This window comes from Lepidochelys kempii, chromosome 2 (genome assembly GCF_965140265.1).
Source record: "Lepidochelys kempii isolate rLepKem1 chromosome 2, rLepKem1.hap2, whole genome shotgun sequence".
In the NCBI taxonomy this organism is placed as follows: Eukaryota; Metazoa; Chordata; order Testudines; family Cheloniidae; genus Lepidochelys; species Lepidochelys kempii.
In genome coordinates this window covers 39,609,577-39,627,302 of record NC_133257.1, presented here as the reverse complement: position 1 = coordinate 39,627,302, position 17,726 = coordinate 39,609,577, and the positions used below count along the sequence as shown (strand labels likewise).

Below are 17,726 nucleotides of genomic sequence, written 5' to 3'. Positions count from 1 at the left end.
GTATTATTCAGCTTTGGTTACTTACCACTACCTGTAATCCTGAATCATCACTGAGATCTTCTCTAGAGCTACCTTCCCCTATTTTCAGGGCTTATATACTAATTCAGGTGCATTTCCTGCTCACACTTTCACATGTGCTTAACTTTAAGTACTCATATGGCCCGTTAAATTTAAGTTAAGCATTAAAGTTAACCCATATATATTTTCAGGATTGGGGCCTTATTAATGAAAAAGGATGTGTGATAGAATACTTTGGAAACACAAACACAGTGCCTTAGGAAATAGGGGTTTGCAAAGTCCCCACTTCCAGTGTCATCCTGCCCCTCTCCCATGCTCACCCAGCTTTTTCTGAAATGGCACCATAGCATCACAGCTTTCTATAGGGCTCTTGTGTCTATCTGTTACAGTCTAGCCTGCAATCAGTTTAATAACCATATTTTAGCTTTATATTGTGTTGGATAAAGATATATTGCCGTCTAGACATTAAAAAGCTTGGATAGTAAATGAGGTTGTTGAATCAAAAACCAGAAAATCATTTGAAATGCTAACATTCCATATCCTTTAAATATGTGGGAAATCTATTTTATAATAATGTACATGTTTAACAAATTAAAAACACTTGCCAACTGGAAAAATACTAACCATCTTAAACCATCACGTCATTTACGAACAGATAGTTATTAGTTTGTTTCTTTTTTCCATACAAATCTACTTAATTTTATTCTGGAAACTATCTCTGTTTCTCCACTATGCTCAGCCATTAAATAGTATTGATCTCTGAGCAATGAAGCCTTTTGTTTTTTCTTGGTATCTTGGTGGAGGTAATGAGTTCCAACATATATTTTATCTAACCCTTCCTTTCTTCTACAACTCTTGAAGTGGAGACAGAATATAGAGCCACTGCAAGCTCACTACTGTGTAGCTATTGTCTGTTAATGATCAGTGTCATCTTAATATTCAAAATCACAAGAAAATGTTGAGATCTATTTTTCCTCCCCTACAAAGAACTATTCTTATTACTCAGAATGAATGATACTGATCCCCATCAGACAGCAAATTTATAATCCAGCATAACCTACAAATTTTTGCTTGGGTACAAGTTCATTTTGAAAATAAAAGTGAAAGTGATAAATTTGTTACAAATTCCTCAAAATATATGTGTGTGTGTGTGTGTGTGTGTGTGTGTGTGTGTGTGTGTTTTATTGAAGAAAAATTGAACAATCCTAAGTGGTTTTAGGCATAGCCACCAGGTATTTGAATGTGTGTGTTCCAGTATATGGGTGTGTCCCCAAATGCACATTTTATAGACACTAATGGGTTGTGGAGCAACTCACATCTTGGTTCAGTACTTTAAGGAGGGGCTATTAAAAGCTGTTTGCTAATATATCTCCTATCATATTAATTTATAAAGCCCTGATTCTTTTACTATAAAAATAATATAAAATATTTATCAGTGTATATATAGTATATACTTTTCACTTTTATAGCACTTTTCATCCAAATATATCAAAGCACTTTACAAGAGTGGCTAAGCACTGTTATTTACATTTTGCAATCAGTCCAAATCTGTGATGACAACAGTTAAAAGAGGGACTCGAAGGTTCCAAGAGTGCTAATTTGTATAAATTCAAGAAACGAAAAACAATTTGGAAGTGTAAATGCCCATGGTTCGCTCATGCAAATTGTTGTGGATGCAACTTTGAGTGGTCATTAGAAAATTTGACTCTATATCAAGAAAGAGGTGTGGTCTGAGTACAGCAAAGAGTCCAGAAACTCCTGAGTGAATCCTCTATACCAGTGGTTCCCAAATTGGGGTCCATGAACCCCTGGGGGTTCATGGAATGTTACAGCGGGTTCTTGGGGAAAAAATTCCCTAATGGTAGACAGAGCTGTCCCTAGGGACCCCGGGCAGCACGGGGCCCCTGGACTTCCAAGAGCTAAGCAGATCAAAGCAAGCCCATCTGTCACAACTCAGGAAATTTAAACTTCAAGACTCCTTATAAGAAATGGAAAGGGAGGTGGATATTTTTTGACAGGTTTCAGAGTAGCAGCCGCGTTAGTCTGTATCCGTAAAAAGAAAAGGAGTACTTGTGGCACCTTAGAGACTAACAAATTTATTAGAGCATAAGCTTTCATGAGCTACAGCTCATCCGATGAAGTGAGCTGTAGCTCACAAAAGCTTATGCTCTAACAAATTTGTTGGTCTCTAAGGTGCCACAAGTACTCCTTTTCTTTTTACGGATATTTTTTGCTGTTTTTAAAATTAAATAGGCAGCTAGTGTTGTTTTTAAAATTATTATGAAGAACAAGTTTAAGCTTTGTTGTAATGTGCATTGTTTGCCTGGACTGCTCAATACCGTGTGTAGGAGGAACTCTTTGAGTTGGCTTCTTAAATACCTTCATGCTGTTACACATCTGATACTCCTTGATGAAACATAGGAGCCTTGTCTTATAACAGGCTTATTCAAAGTGATTCAAGCTACGAAAGTGAGATCTTGGAAGAATGTTGCCGTTTTCATAATGTAATAAAAATACTGTAATGATAAATAATAATAATAAATAGTGTGTAATAAGCATGTCATAAAAGCAAATTTTATATTTTCAAGATCACTGCTTTTATAATTTATATTCAGGTAAAGGAGAAAATCCCTGGAAATATTCATTTTTAGGAGAGGGTTCGCAAGACTTGACATTTTCAGTCTCTCTGCTTCTGTTTCTGTATCCTTAAAATGGTGATAATAGTGCTTGCCTATCCACATCTCTGGTGTGAGATTTCCTTGATTAGTATCTATAAAGTGCTTTGAAGATTAAAAGCCCTACATATGAGCTAGATATTTTAATAAAAGACATTGTGGGAGGAAGGGAAGGGACACACACTGGAATGGCAGTTTGATGTGCTCAGAGAAATAAATCTAACAGCACATATATTATTCCTTGTCCGTGTGATATAGTACATACTGACTCTAAACCACAGCTAGTATACCCTTTATGTAAAGGGGAAACCACTAAAGATCCTATTAGACAGTAGGAAATTCAAATGTTACTAAATGCATAGAAGTTCAATCTAGACTACAGCTAATATGATAAAACATACACGGAGAAGAAAAAGCATATCCCACTGACAATTTGACTTAGTGGAAGACAACATTTATTTCCTGAAAGTGGAGTTAATCCCCGAGCTGTCTCTGTCTAGAGTGATTTTAGGCAAGGGCAATCCATTATTGCTCAAATTGGTGAGGGCAAAAAAGTCAGGAAGTCAATGATGTAGTGAGGATCATACTTACAGCTTGAAAGAAGGGAAAAGGCCAAAGTATGGAAATCTTTTAGGGAATTGATCCAAAGGATAAAAATAAAGACCAAGACAGAGTAAAAATATCACTTTTTGATATGTTAAAGATTGGTGCTAGCCAGAAAGTATTCCTTGAGACTTTTCCAAGTTTTAAATCTCAGATGAAACATTTACACCAGCATGTCAAAAAAGTCACTAGAGAGAAGGTAGAGGAAAATTTTATGGTGGTTGAAGATACATTGATAGGTTTTTTAAAAGATCCTTCTTTATTATGTACAAATGAAAAAACAGCTATTAGTGGTCTGAGTTGTGAGAGGTTCATATTACATTTAGGACATGCCTTGTGCTGGCAATTTCTGAAATTAAAAGACTAGGGAAAAGAAGTGTCCGTTTTTACTTACCAATTATTCACATGTGAAAACCAAGATTTGCAAAAATGGTGAAATTTTGCCATTTTAAAGAATAGTGTAATGGTTAAAAGGCAAGACTGGGAGTCAGAAAATCGGGGTTCTATCCGAGCACTACCAGAAGCTAGCATTACGATTTTGGTAAAGTCACTTACCCTTTCTGTGCCTCAGTTTCTCCATCTAACTGTAAATTGTTCTCCGTAAGGCAACTGTAGGGGCCAACCTGGATTTGTAGGTCAGCATGGTTTTGATCTGGCCTGTGACATCATCTGTTTAGTAGTAGATAAATCTGAGTAATCAGCTAGTGATGTAGAGCAGTGCATTCAGCTCTTGTGACTACATATACACAATGTGTCAGGTCCTCAGTTGAGGACCTAACCCAAGAAGTGTTGCCCTGTTTCTGAGAACAATTTCAGTGCAAAATATACACAGTTCACTATGAAGAAAACAAAAACAAAACCCAGTCAAAAATACAAAACTATGCTTCCTAGTGCAAGGCACTAATGGGAAGATGTTTACCGGTGAAAGGACAAAAAAGAAAAAAGATGTTCTATAAAACAAAACAAAAATCAATTCATTTACCAATTAGCACATCCCTGGGCAGCCTTACCCCCTGGTCAATAGATCCTACTGGTCCTGCTAAAACATTCATGCTCAGCCCTCATTTCAGGGTGGTCCCTGTTCTATTAGCAAAGAAAGTAGCTTAATATATGTTAAGTTGAACAAGTGGAACTTCATTGAATCCTGTGTACTGTTTCCAGCCTAACTCCACCTGTACCCTTGGTGTCCTTCAATAACAGTCCCTCCGAGGAACATGGTTCCTCTGACTCCAGTTCCACAGATTATGATACATCTTCTGTATTTTACAAACATTTTACTACAAACATTAAAAACAAATAATTAAAGCCAAGCCCTCAACAACCTGTCCCTTCAGCCAGAGGTTGCTAGCACATAGCTGAGTTGGAGTCTTGTCCTTATAAGATTCAGCTGATTAAGCAGTCTTTGATATAGTTTAATATCCTCAACAGGCAACCACACTGGGACTAATGTCTCTGGGTCTTCCTTTCACCTATCTTCAAGTCTAGCAAACGGTGTCTCTATGGAGTCTCCTCCCTCCCTGTGGGGCTGGCCTCTGGATAGTTCTTGGTCTCTCTGTTCTGTGATGATCTGTGTATCTCCATAGGCTCTCTGGGTCTTGTGTCTTTGGCTTGTAAGTGTCTCCTTTGCCTTTGGATCAGTTGTCCCTCTTCTGTAGTTACCTTGCATGATCTCGGTGCAACCAGGCTCACGGCAGAGTGGGCCCCTCTGCTTGGTTCCCCAATATGGCAAAAGAAGGGTTTTATTTTCCTGCTGTTGTCCTCTTGTGTGGCCAGATCTGTGTACAGATGGAACTCCTCCTTCCACTTGGTTCATTGCTGGGCTAGGTTTGTGTCTGCAAAATCCAGGACTCTGGGAGCTTCAGACTGAGTTCCATGACTCGCTCTGCCAGCTGATGCACTTCAGAGAATGCTGCCATCATGTTTCATTAACAAAGAATAAAGCAGAATGCAGGTTAAGTTGAACAAGTGGAACTATTTACTAAATGCTGTGCTCTGCTTTGTTCATGTGGCTGAGTTGCTTCCAACCTAACTCCTCCCATTCCCTGTTCCTCTGGTGTCCTCTCAATAACAATACCTCAGGGAACATGGACCCTCTGAGTCCAGTTCCACTGGTCATGATACATTCCCCTGTTCTTTGGGCCCAGTGCTGGCAGATGGGAAGGACTGGAAATAGCATACAGTGGATCAGGAGCAGCTTTAATTTTTTTCAAGAATCCTAGATAAATTGTAACAAAATAAGCTGAGTGCATCACAAGAATCCTGTGCTGAAATTTCAAACTATTTCAGTTTAATACAAAACAAAATCCAATGACCAGGCTGTTCTTCCCTTAAGGTTTCTCTGAACCTATTTAACTAAATAGACAATGGATGTAAGGGCATCCCCCTGGGGTATTCACAACAGCCGCATCTCAGGAACATGCTAGGCTGTCCACAAGCAGGCAGTCTGAGGTGTAGAGCAAAGACTTCCAGGGCTGTGCCTTTTCTTCTCTCCCAGAGAAGAGAGTAGAGAGTGTTGACTGAAGCTGGCAGGGAGAGCTCTCTCTCTCTATAATCTGCCTCTTCTAGTTCCCTTTTCATTAGTTCCCTCTCACTTCTTCCCCCCCCCCCCATACACACTTTGTATTGCTTTAGCTAGGGAGAAAGGCGCGCAGGCTACAAAAGCAACTTGTTTCCATTTTTAGAGAACGCTTTGTGCTGGTGCACATAATATCACTGTCCTAATGCAAAAAAATGCCTCCTACACAATTAAAAGGGCTACGGAACAAATAGGGATGATACTATTTTTATATATCTCTCAGAGGTATTTTGCAATGCTAAATCCATTAAGGTTTCTAAAGTTTCATGAGATCCTCAGTTGGACAGCACTGTAGAAGGGATGAGAACTGTTACTTTTCCTCGTTGTTGTTGTTAAGGTTTGAGGGTTGGGAGAGAGAGTGGAGGGGCACAAAAACTGGTCAAATTTTGTTTTTAATTCTTTCAGTAGTGACCCTAAAATTGTACAAACTCAGAACTTGATATACCTTATAGGTCCAACCTTAAGGAAAATAGGGGGAAAATTAACTCTGGGGAGCTTTATGCTATATTTCCACTTCTCCACCCACAAGGTCCTCTTATGTTCTTCTGAAGTCTAGGGAATCCTTGATTAGCTTTTGCATAGTATGGTGTTTAGTAATGAAGGTGCTTTGCTTGGCAGCGCTCTGCTTCATTCAGTATCTCAATTCCAGTCACCTCTGTGTTACATAACATGAACCTTTTAAAGGTCCATTCCCTACATCTTCCTTTTCCTACCCAAACTTAACAACCACAATCAACATTTATATAACACACAGTTTGAAATATTTATACACTGCCTACTAACTAAATACTAACCATGTTCAGTTAATTTCTGAGGTACCTTGCACTGTCACTTGGATTTGCAGATCTCTCTACTTGTAGTATTTTGGATTCTCAATCATGTCTACTGTGTCAGACCACTGTTCACTCTCCATAAATTTCAGTCTGGATTGGGTAACTTCTGTTGCTCAGGAAATTCTACATGCTTTGTGAAAGGGTTAATTTTATACTAGTCATTCTTAAGAGTTTTTTTGTTCCAGATTCTAATCACAATCCAGTCTTTTTATCAGGGACTCATTTAACTCCCCAGAATTGCAAGATTGGCTCTTCAGCCTCACATCAATCAACATTTGTAACCTCAGATTAAAACATATCATTCATGTCTTTCATTTTTACATGGGTGCAGTATTCTTCAAATTTCCAAACTACAATTTCATGGCAGCATTCCAAAGATCAAGTGTTCAAAAATCATATGAGTCAGGCACAAAAATCATGAGACTGTCTTTAAAAATCATGAGATCTTTAAAGCATGATCAATTTTATGTTTTTTTAATTTACCTTTTGGGTTTTGAGTCTTTAAGTGAGACTCGTGTTATGTTTTCAATCTTTACTCCTCAACCATGAGGGATAGAAACATATTCTTTTTTTAAATGAAAGTTGACATATTTACCTAAACACACACGCTGCCAGGAGCTGGAACTTTAAGAAAATCACCAAATGCCATGAAACACATGATACAATTAATTGGTATCACTGAGTTAGGTTCTTCTATGTGAGTTAACTGAAAACTGTTAAACACAGCAAGTGCTTCAGAACCGTCCATTGTCAAAAATAAGGTGTGTCTTCCTTTTGACTGGCACCCATTGCTTGCACATGAAGAGCCATGTGTGTGTGTGCAAGCTTGTGAACAGGATTGCATCAAGAAATTTCTTGCACAGTTGTTTACTTGGGGAGTCTCTTCAAAGGTGTTTGATCTCTGCTGTTCCTTTCTATATCCTATCTCTCCAGCAAAGAATATCACTAGCACTACTCTGTACTTCCTAAAAACCTACTCATTGTCACTGAACTGTTTACACAAGTGGTGATGGAATAACAGATTGTATAATCAAATATAAACTGTATATATTTTTGCCGCTTGTGATTATATCAAGTGGTACCCTAAATTCTGATCCCTAAGATCTACGCAGGCCACTTTCACAACAAAGACCTTAATGCAATTGTCTCCTGAATTGCTAACCAGGGAGATAGTCCAGGCAAATCATGAACTCTGTTGAGAGAATATTACAGGCTGTATAGAGGAGCTGAGACAAAAGGAGCATAACCTATGGCTCTTATTCATTTCTGCATATGAAGTTAAAATAAAACATCTATCAAGCTGTAACACAGAAACAATTTTGTGTATGTGTGTTTCCCTTGTGTACCAGCTGGTATTCCAATTGCATGCAAGTGTATTCAGTTTTATAAGAATTGATGAAAATATTATTGTGTGCTGGGGCATCTTTTTTTGCCCGTTTACCTTCACACAGTCTCTTTGTAAACAGGGTAACAACTCTCTTGGTCTAGAGAGTCGTGGTTACTTCAGACGGCAGAAAAAAGCAGAGGAGTAAATAGTTTTGAGATTCCATGGGCTTAGCTTAGATTTAAATAGGGAAAAGACCAGGTAAGTAACCCAGCTCTGGAAGGTTTCCTTTTTAAATCCTCTGAGGTGAAGAAAGCTCCTTTAAGAGAATATAAATGTCTGCAACGTCTGGGAAAGTTGGGGATTTAAGAGAATTATCTGTTACATCACATTGATCGCCTACACACTTTAAATAAAACATTTGTAAACTACAAAACCTTGGGCTTGATGTTTTCAACACTATGCTAACGTAGAAACAGACACATTTGCTAACACCTAGTGGCTGCTTAAACAGTGGCCCAAGGAAGAATGAGCTTAAGAATGATTGGCATTAGACCTACTATAAGTCATAACTCCAGGAAAAATTTGACATGACAGTCAACAAGAAAAGAATTATGATCAATGTCAAAGGCATTCATTTTTCCCTTTAATGAAGAATACCTCATTTTTGGCTGACTCTGTTTCCTTTTTGTTTTGTATTCCCCATTGGGGCTACAGTGTTGAGCTGGGCATTTGAAAGAGCTGGGAAAAGAGGTTTTGGGGAAACCACAAATTTTACTCATGTTTGGTTCATTTCTCACATTTCAGAAGCAAGTATTTTGGAAATCCAGTAATTTGTGTTTGGCAGGTTAGTGATTTAGGTTTGTGGTATTATTAGTTAAGCATGCTGTAAAGCACAGCCACACTTATCAACAGCATGGATTGAAATTTTGAATATTTTAAAGTCTGTAGTTATACTCAATGCTTGTGCTTTAATTGGTCAGACTTTTCTAATGTGTGATAAAATATGTTGTCCAATTATTTTAGTTAGTGCAGAGAGCAAGCCGAATTTGTTGTATTGTCAGGGATCTTGCCTTTTAAAGCAGTCATTTGTTGTTTTAAGTAATCCTTTTGAATTAAATTATATATTATTTCTTTTTTATTCATTTATCTGCTATTTGTACAGATTAAACAAGCATAAAATGAAAGATTAGTCTTTTATTTTGAAAATCATGTTTGATCTTATAATACTTCATCCTTCCAAAAATTCCCTTCATCCTAGTGTCTCAAATTTCTTTCCTAGACCCACATTTTCAGAAATGTACATGTGCAAAAATGAACACACATAGCGTATGTGTACAATTGTAGTGTTGCCAAGGATTGGAGACTTTCATGTACCAATAACTAATTAGACTTCAAATGATCTAACTGATCATTGGTGTGCACAGGCATAATGACATGTACAATTTTGCAAACCTATTTCTGAACATTAGAACTTAATTATTTAAAACTCATTTTAAGACTGAGATAAATATTGAGTATTATCTTTATTCTGCTTCATGGAGGGGAAACAGAGGCAAAGAAATTTATTGCCTTCGGTTGCACAATGAGTCTGAGGCAGGTGAAGAAACAGAGCCAATTTTTTTAGGTATTGTAGATTTAAACATTTGTGAATTATCTTGCTTTGAGGGACTTTACTATCCTGTTAATGTATTTGTGAGTTATTATAATCTTAATTTCTTGTTGTGTGTTCTGCATGTTATATGCAAAACTTTCTGTGTATCAAGATGAGAGACTGTATCCTTTAGGGGTACATTTTCAGTAAACTCTGCATGGAGTTAGGTGCAACTTCTTGGGAATGTTAACTTGTCATTGTGCACAATTTGCCAGTGCCTCACACTTTTATCCCTTGAGCCAGTGAAGACTGCCTGATGCCAGAAGACTGACAAAACCATTGGAGTATTTTAATGACAGATTTATACTCTGGTTGAGTTCTGTCCTTTTCAGACTTCATATCTCTGATTTATGAAACTTTAGAAACTGAAGTTTTCTCTACTACAACTGGGTGCTGAAGACATGCCACTTTTTGTTAGAGTAGGGGTTTGTTCATGTATCCTTGGTCAAATATCTCATCGGTCCACTATTGTGCAATATATACTATGTACGAGTAAGCTGCTGGCTGCACTCCCAGAGGTGGCTGCATTTCAGTGGTGCTATGTACATATTATTTGTGAAGTGCTTTGGATCCTTCAAGATGAAAATCACTATATAAATATGAACTATTTTTACTGTAGCAGAAAAAATAGAACAATTTGAAAAACACTGTAATGGGTAGATGTAGTTATATACCAAGAGCTTTTTTGATAACTTGTTTCTGAGTATTTGCAAGGTTCAATAGAGAAACTAGACAAAAAGAATCTAATACATTCTACAGCATTGTACTGTTTCTTGCTACTTTTTCAGTAGGAAGTGTAAGTGACCCCATGTGTACTCAGTGTAAAGATGAATGACATATGAAACTGTTTCTCTACTTAAGAGTGTATATATATAAATATATATAAAATATATATATATTAAAGATCCTACCGAAGTCCTCTCACAGCTTGGTACTGCTCTGCTGTCTCTGTTTAAACAAAAGCTATTTTGTATGTTTAGATTAATTTCTCTTTAATGAGAAAAAACTCAGTCTATGACAGATTGCTTTCTATCATGCACACCTGCATTTGCTCTGAACTTGGTAGCTTGATAAATTGATAAGATAAGTTGGTCACATGTGTTTTTAAAAAACACAAAACATAGGCCTTAGTAAGAGAATGCTACATATTTCTTCTAAAAAGGTAAAAAGTATTTCTCAGGGCTCTTAAATTACCATATTCTGATACCAAGGGAAAATAAAACCTGGGCTTAGAGTCTTGTTTGTACTTAGAGGGCTTTCCGGACAGGAAGGCAATCTTGATGCAATGCAGTAAGCCACAATACCAGTGGGGCATTACAGGTGAAAAATTTGCAGCTGTACCCCTCACCACAATGTATTACAACTGTACAGTGGAATATTTCCTGTACAGAAATAGGGCTTGGTTAACTTTGTTTCCCAAGAGTAGATCACATTAAAATGTTATAAAATCATGATTTCCTGCATTTGAATACTTGTGGTTTCTCAACTGGTTCCAATATTACAAAGGGTTTTTTATGGCTTCTATTAGTTGAAGATGTATAGAAGCTTTTTTCCAAACTCAGCTAAAAGGCATTTAGGTATTTTTTTAAAAACAGACTTTTTTTTTCAGAAAAGATATTTTTCTTTGATATCTCTGCATTATAATTGAGAGTTAGGTGTTTATTTTATATTCTGTAGTACTGATTTATGTGTAAGTAGAATAAATACCACATAACTGACAGCGGTGGCAGACTACCGTAAATATATTTGATTTAACATAAATAGAAGGTCCTAGATGCTATTCTTTATTAAAAAAAAAAAAGTATATTCCCCTTTTAGCCAAAGATTTCTAAGTACTTTGGAAAGCTGAGTAAATATTATTATCCTCATTTTACAGATCAAAAACCTGAAATTAAAACACACACATACGGGCATATTTACAATTGTACTAAATAACTGTGAAATAACTTTAAAACAGGCATTATTAAACCCAATCCAAATCAGGATCCAAAAGCTCTCTGAGAAAAGGTAGTGTATAGTTTCTTAAAGTTTTTCCAATTGCAGTATATGCTTATCACTATATGTTAAGCACTGAGCATGTGCTGTTGAGGAAGAATTTTCAGTGCCCCAAGTCTAAGGATATTGCATAATAGTGTGAATGTAACAAAATCAACATAACAAAGATGCAGAAGAAATTTGAAAAAGGCATAACATAATTTCCTTCGTGCAGCTATAATTTATTGGATTATGTAACAGCTGAAACATTGTTATGCTGTATCTGACTTTGAATCACCTCCATTTTTTATTTGGATCCACATCAAAAGTCTAATGGAGTGAATTTCCAGAACATGGAAATGCCAGAAAAGGTTATTTTCCACAGTGATGAGATATAATCTTAGTCCCCTGAGAAGGAGGTCAGAAATGTTATCCAACTCCTAGAAGGCAATTTGCTCTGTACTATGAGTTCACAACACTCAGTTGCATAGGAAGCTAGTCTGGCAGGTGTGTATTGAAATGTTCTGAAATTGTAAAGTTGTTCTAGAGGTCAGTTTAGATTATTTATTAACAATGTACATAGGCACGTTTGGTTTTTTTATATCTGTTTATCCTTAATTTTCTTTTGAATTCACTTTCTCTGTAATACACTTTTCAACTAACATTGCTTTTGCAATTTTGATGCAAATCACTGTTAACAATAAAATTAAAAATACCGACTGCTGGGTAACATTGCCAAGAATGTTCTTCCTATAGTATTGTGGACAACAGTTTTTATTTTTCTTCTGCTACTTCTTCAGTTCACCTAAAGGGAAAGTTGTATTTTCAAGGCACTTGGCTGTAGAACAGAAAAATATCCTAATACCAGGATAGCCGTATTATGGAGCAATCAGTTATTCATGCAGGAAGTTTGGGTTCAAATCGCAGCATGGCTTGGCGTCTGACACAAAGTACAAGATTGTTTTGTATTCCGCCTCTCTTTCACTTAGGTGGCCCTGTTAGGAGATAATAAAACACACACATGCTTCCTGTCTTCTGTGTGCATTTTGTTGTACAGTAGTTGTTTCTGGAACAAGAGTGATTTCATCTCCAAGGGGAAGCACCCACCATGTGAGGGATAGCACTTCAAGAAGTGAACATTTAATCTTTAGAAGCATTTTTTCAAACAAAATAATGAAACAGTACATAAATAAAAGGACATAATTGCATCTCTGAGGGCAACACATGAACACATTAGTCTGTAACCCAGCTGTTCCCTTCTTTAACTCTTTCTCAAAGGTCACCAAAAGAGAGATTGAAGCTTTCAGTGCATGTATTTCTCTGCACTGCAGTATCCCTACATAGAGGGAGGCTGCTGCCTCTTCTGTGTAAGGTATTTGTGTACCGAAATATGTAGCAGCCATCTTGCAAAGTTGAGTTTAGGGATTCTGAGTCTAGGGGTGCTCAAATAGTATCTTTTCACTCCAGGTAACAAGTGAGATTGGGAGATGTAAGCTATACTCACAGTGTTCTTTTTCAGTTTTGATGATGAGCATGATCACAGCCATGGACCTTTTTGATAACTAGGGAAAAAAAGGAAAGTTTTGTCAGCAGGGGTCCTAGATAAAGAATTGCGGGTTCTTGTGTGTGTTTGTTGTTTAATAATGGAGTCTGGTGGCTAACCTTGTAGCTGTGGTGTTTACCTTAGTTTTCTAGAGGAAATCACAGTGGCCACATTCTAAGAGGTAACAGTTATTTGAATTGTAACTAGAGTGTTACTCAAACATTTCAAGATAAAAGAACCATATTTAATTTTACACATGGGGCATTTTCTAGTGCATCTAATTCACTCATTCCCACTGCCAATGACTCAGTTTTGGGGATATAGCCTATTTTCAGTCTTTCACAACTATTGTTTTTGGCAGCTAATGCTGCCCAGAGCACCCATCATCCCTTACATTTATCCAGATCAGGCATTAGCAATAAGCCCCCTAGAATGAATAAATCTAGATGTTTAGGAATAGAGGATTCTAAATCAAGTAAGTCTTTTGCATTCTTCAGCCCAATATGCTTAGAGTTTGGGACAGTCCCAAAGCATATGAGCTGTAGTTAGTTTAGGGAGATCACACAAACTGCATATTTGACCTTTTAGTTTATAACCTATAAATGATATCTTGAAACCTAATATATTTGTCTACACTACATTTCTTATGTACGGTACATATTAAAATAAAGTTAGGGAAAAAATACTGTGCATACAAATGAGTCGCTTTTCAAATGTTAAAACTGTTTTTTTTCTCATTTTAATCAGTATACAGTATGTTTTTCCTCATTATTCAGATATCCTATTCCTTTGGTCATTTTTGTGGCTTCCCCTGAATTCTCTCGAGTTTCTATATGTTTCTGTTAATGGGGACCGAAAAATAAGCACACTATTTCAGATCACAATCGACCTAAAAAGGAACTGGAGTACTTGTGGCACCTTAGAGACTAACAAATTTATTTTAGCATAAGCTTTCGTGAGCTACAGCTCACTTCATCGGATGCATGCAGTGAAAAATACAGGGGGGAGATTTTATATACACAGAGAACATGAAACAATGAGTGTTACCATACACACTGTAACAAGAGTGATCAGGTAAGGTGAGCTATTACCAGCGGGGGGGATGGGGGGACGGGACCTTTTGTAGTGATAATCAAGGTGGACCATTTCCAGCAGTTGACAAGAACATGTGAGGAACAGTGGGGGGTGTGGGGGGGAATAAACATGGGGAAATAGTTTTACTTTGTGTAAAGACACATCCACTCCCAGTCTTTATTCAAGCGTAATGTAATGGTGTCCAGTTTGCAAATTAATTCCAATTCAGCAGTTATAGAAAAAAACTTCAAAAACAGACTCCAACAAGAGACTGCTGAATTGGAATTAATTTGCAAACTGGACACCATTACATTAGGCTTGAATAAAGACTGGGATTGGATGCGTCATTACACAAAGCAAAACTATTTCCCCATGTTTATTTCCCCCCACACACACACTGTTTTTCAGCCCCTATTAAAGAAGAAACTTTCAATTATGAAGAATAACCTAAAAGAAGACGATTAGTTTCTTCTGTTTTTAGGATCTCTTGTTTTCGATATTATAAATTTGTTTTCTACATACTTGAGAAATGTCTTTGATGACATTCTCCCCAATTCAGCAAGGTATTTAACCACATGCCTAACATTAAGCATATGAGTCATTCCATTCACAATGATTGGTCTAATCATATACTTAAAATTAGGTACATGTTTAAGTAACTTGCTGAATCAAGTCCACTGTATGGCTTTCTTTGTGACCACAAAGATATCTGGACAGTTAGCACATTCCATAAGAGAAGCTGTTCTGTTTTTTCAAGTACTTTCAGAGTTGGTTCAGGATTTTTTAAAATTGTCTCTCTCCTCTAGTCATAGTGATCTGTAGCAGATGCCCAAAGTACTTTCCCCTTTATAGCTTCACTAATTTAATGTGTATATTTTAACACTATATTAAATGCTTTAAAGATGCTAATTCAAATACAATTAGTCAGAGTTTTGTGGGGATTATTATTTATTAATCATTTGTACTGTTGTAGCACTCTAATTATGGACAAGGACCCCAGTGTGCTAGACACCATACAAACACAGAACAAAAAGTTGGCCCTGTCCCATGGAGCTTACAATATAAGCATAAGACAAGAGACAACAGATGTATACAGATAGACTGATGGAGGAGTAGAGTACTCTATGCTATCGTCACATCCAATGGATCTTTTGACTACCTAATATGAATATGGGATTTTTTGTATTGTCTTTGTCATGCATATGCATTACAGTGTAAATAACTGTTTCTTTTCCCAGTACGTAAGAGGATGTTTTAAGTAACATCTTCATAGAAAGGTCTAATAACTATATGGAGATAGAACAGGATACATAATAAGAATTTAAAATTCTCTTGGTCATTTGGCAATTATTTTAGTTTAATTTTGTCATTATAAAGTGTACTGTAGGTACTTGTTTTGTGTACTTGTATAGAAGTACGGAGTAACTGAGATTCTTTAATATCACAGGTTCCTTGTAGCTTGGAGTACTGGGATGAGCTCCAGAAATCATTCATTGCATTCCGGGAATTCAGTCTATCAGAAAGCAAAGTCTGTGAGCTACAGCTGCCCAGTATCAGCTTTGTGAATGATCAGAAAGAGCTTGTAGCCTCAGACCTTTGGAGGATTGTCCTGAACAGCAGTCAGAATGGAGCTGATGACCAAAGGTAATCTTAAAACAAGGGAAAGCTATACTATTCCTTGAAGAAAGCTGGTTCAAGAAACTTGGTGAAACTGATGTTCTTTCATCTATACTAGGAGTAATTGTTTCTAGCTGATCTTCAGATTGTGATTGACCCTCACACAAGTCCATGGAGTAGGGAAAGAAGAAACCTTCTCTTCCTGCAGATTCATGAGTTAACTGTCAACCTTGCAAGCCTTGGACTTTCTGAACACAAGGATCATTAAAAAGGGGAAGGGGGCTGTCAGGCCAGGGCCAATCCCCACCCACCTGCACCAGGCAGCAAAACTGACTCGTTAAGGAGGGGATGATGTGCCACAACTCATTGAGTGGTGTAGTAGGAGACATGCTTCCCCTGTGCACCTGGGAGCTACCACCAGAGTTGTGCATCTTTGCACTGCCCTTGGTGTGAGCCCAGGGCTAGCTTAACTCTCCTGTGGGCCTGGGGCTTTTAGATTTTGTGGGGCCCCTGTACACAAGTCTTTTTCCAGGAGGGGGCTGGGGCAGGGGATTGGGTGCAGGAGGGGGTGCAGGGTCTGGGAGGGAGTTTGGGTACAAGAGGGGGATTCTGATCTGGGGCAGGGGGTTGAGGTGGAGGAGGGCGTGCGAGGCGCAGGTTCTGGGAGGCACTTACCACAGGCAGCTTTTGGCCACTGCATGCCATGACCCCACACTGCTCCCAGAAGCGGCTGGCTGCTAGCACATCTCTGCAGCCCCTGAGAGGTGGGGGGATAGCGTGACTCCATGAGCTGCCCGTGCCCGCAAGTGGCACCCCTGTAGCTCCCATTGGCTGGGAACAGTCCAATGGGAGCTACGAGGACAGTGCTGGAGGTGGGGGCAGCACACGGAGCCACCTCCCCGCTCCTGCCAGGTGCTGCAGAGACGTGCTAGCAGCTGGTGCTTCCGGAAGTGGCGTGGGGCCACGGCATGCAGGCAGCCTGCCTGAGCGCCCTGCTCCACCGTGGAACTTTTTGCGGCCTGGAGTTGATCACTGCCTATGATTTATTTTTGCGGGGCTCCCCTTGAACTGGGGCCCTGGACTGCAGCCCCTAAAGCCCCTGCCTTAATCCGGCCCTGTGTGAGGCAGAACCTGAAAGGCACAATTCAGTTGTGAGTGCATATCTCAATAATGTTAATTATAATCCTAGTGATGCTTCATGGTCATTATATATCAATCACATTGTGTTCTTACTATGCTAACAAATGGAAATTTACCATCAGGAGATTTCAGAAACACTTATTATTTCAGAAGGTAAATGTTTTCATTTCTTCACATCTGGAATCTTCGTAAGTGGTTAACTGTGAAAGAAGTGCACTGAGAGTCAAAGTTTGGATTTTGTTGAGTTTTTGATTACCTTACAGAGTTTGAAAAAACTATTAGGGATGCACTATTGTATCTGATATTCAGAAATAACAATGCAAGTGATGTCAAACTGCTCTCCTTCCTGTCCTTTTAGTAAATTCTACTGGATGGATTGGGAGATTGCCTACTGCAACTGTGTGTTGGTTGTTACTGCCGTGTGTGTGTGTGAACCCATAGAATTCAGGGGGAGTCAGGAACAAAATCAATAAAAAATTAAACATCTGGTTTCCATTAATAATATCAGGTTGGAAATGATTTCTTGATGTTAATTGTGAAGGAATGCATTTTCATCATTGAGAAGTTAAGTGTTTTAGACAAGGTTAATTCCTCTGAATGTGGGACCTTTGCAAAATTACCTTTGTGGTCAACTTAGCACCATAGAAATGTGAACTCTGTGGGAATTGGAAATAAAACTAGTGAAGTTCAGTAGAT

At 38.0% G+C, this 17,726-nt stretch overlaps 1 protein-coding gene across 6 annotated transcripts in view; it reads left to right on the top strand.

Annotated features, from left to right (window-relative positions):
- The window catches only part of VPS13B (vacuolar protein sorting 13 homolog B), a 921,287-nt gene that overhangs the window by 811,494 nt on the left and 92,067 nt on the right, over positions 1–17,726 (top strand). For 5 of the 6 annotated variants that reach the window (XM_073330465.1, XM_073330462.1, XM_073330464.1 and 2 more), the window contains exon 40: positions 15,721–15,917. The exons of the other annotated variant lie outside the window; for it this stretch is intronic. In XM_073330465.1, the coding sequence (XP_073186566.1) occupies positions 15,721–15,917 (197 nt within the window). The remainder of the gene's footprint in view (positions 1–15,720; positions 15,918–17,726) is intronic. 6 annotated transcript variants of the gene reach the window in all.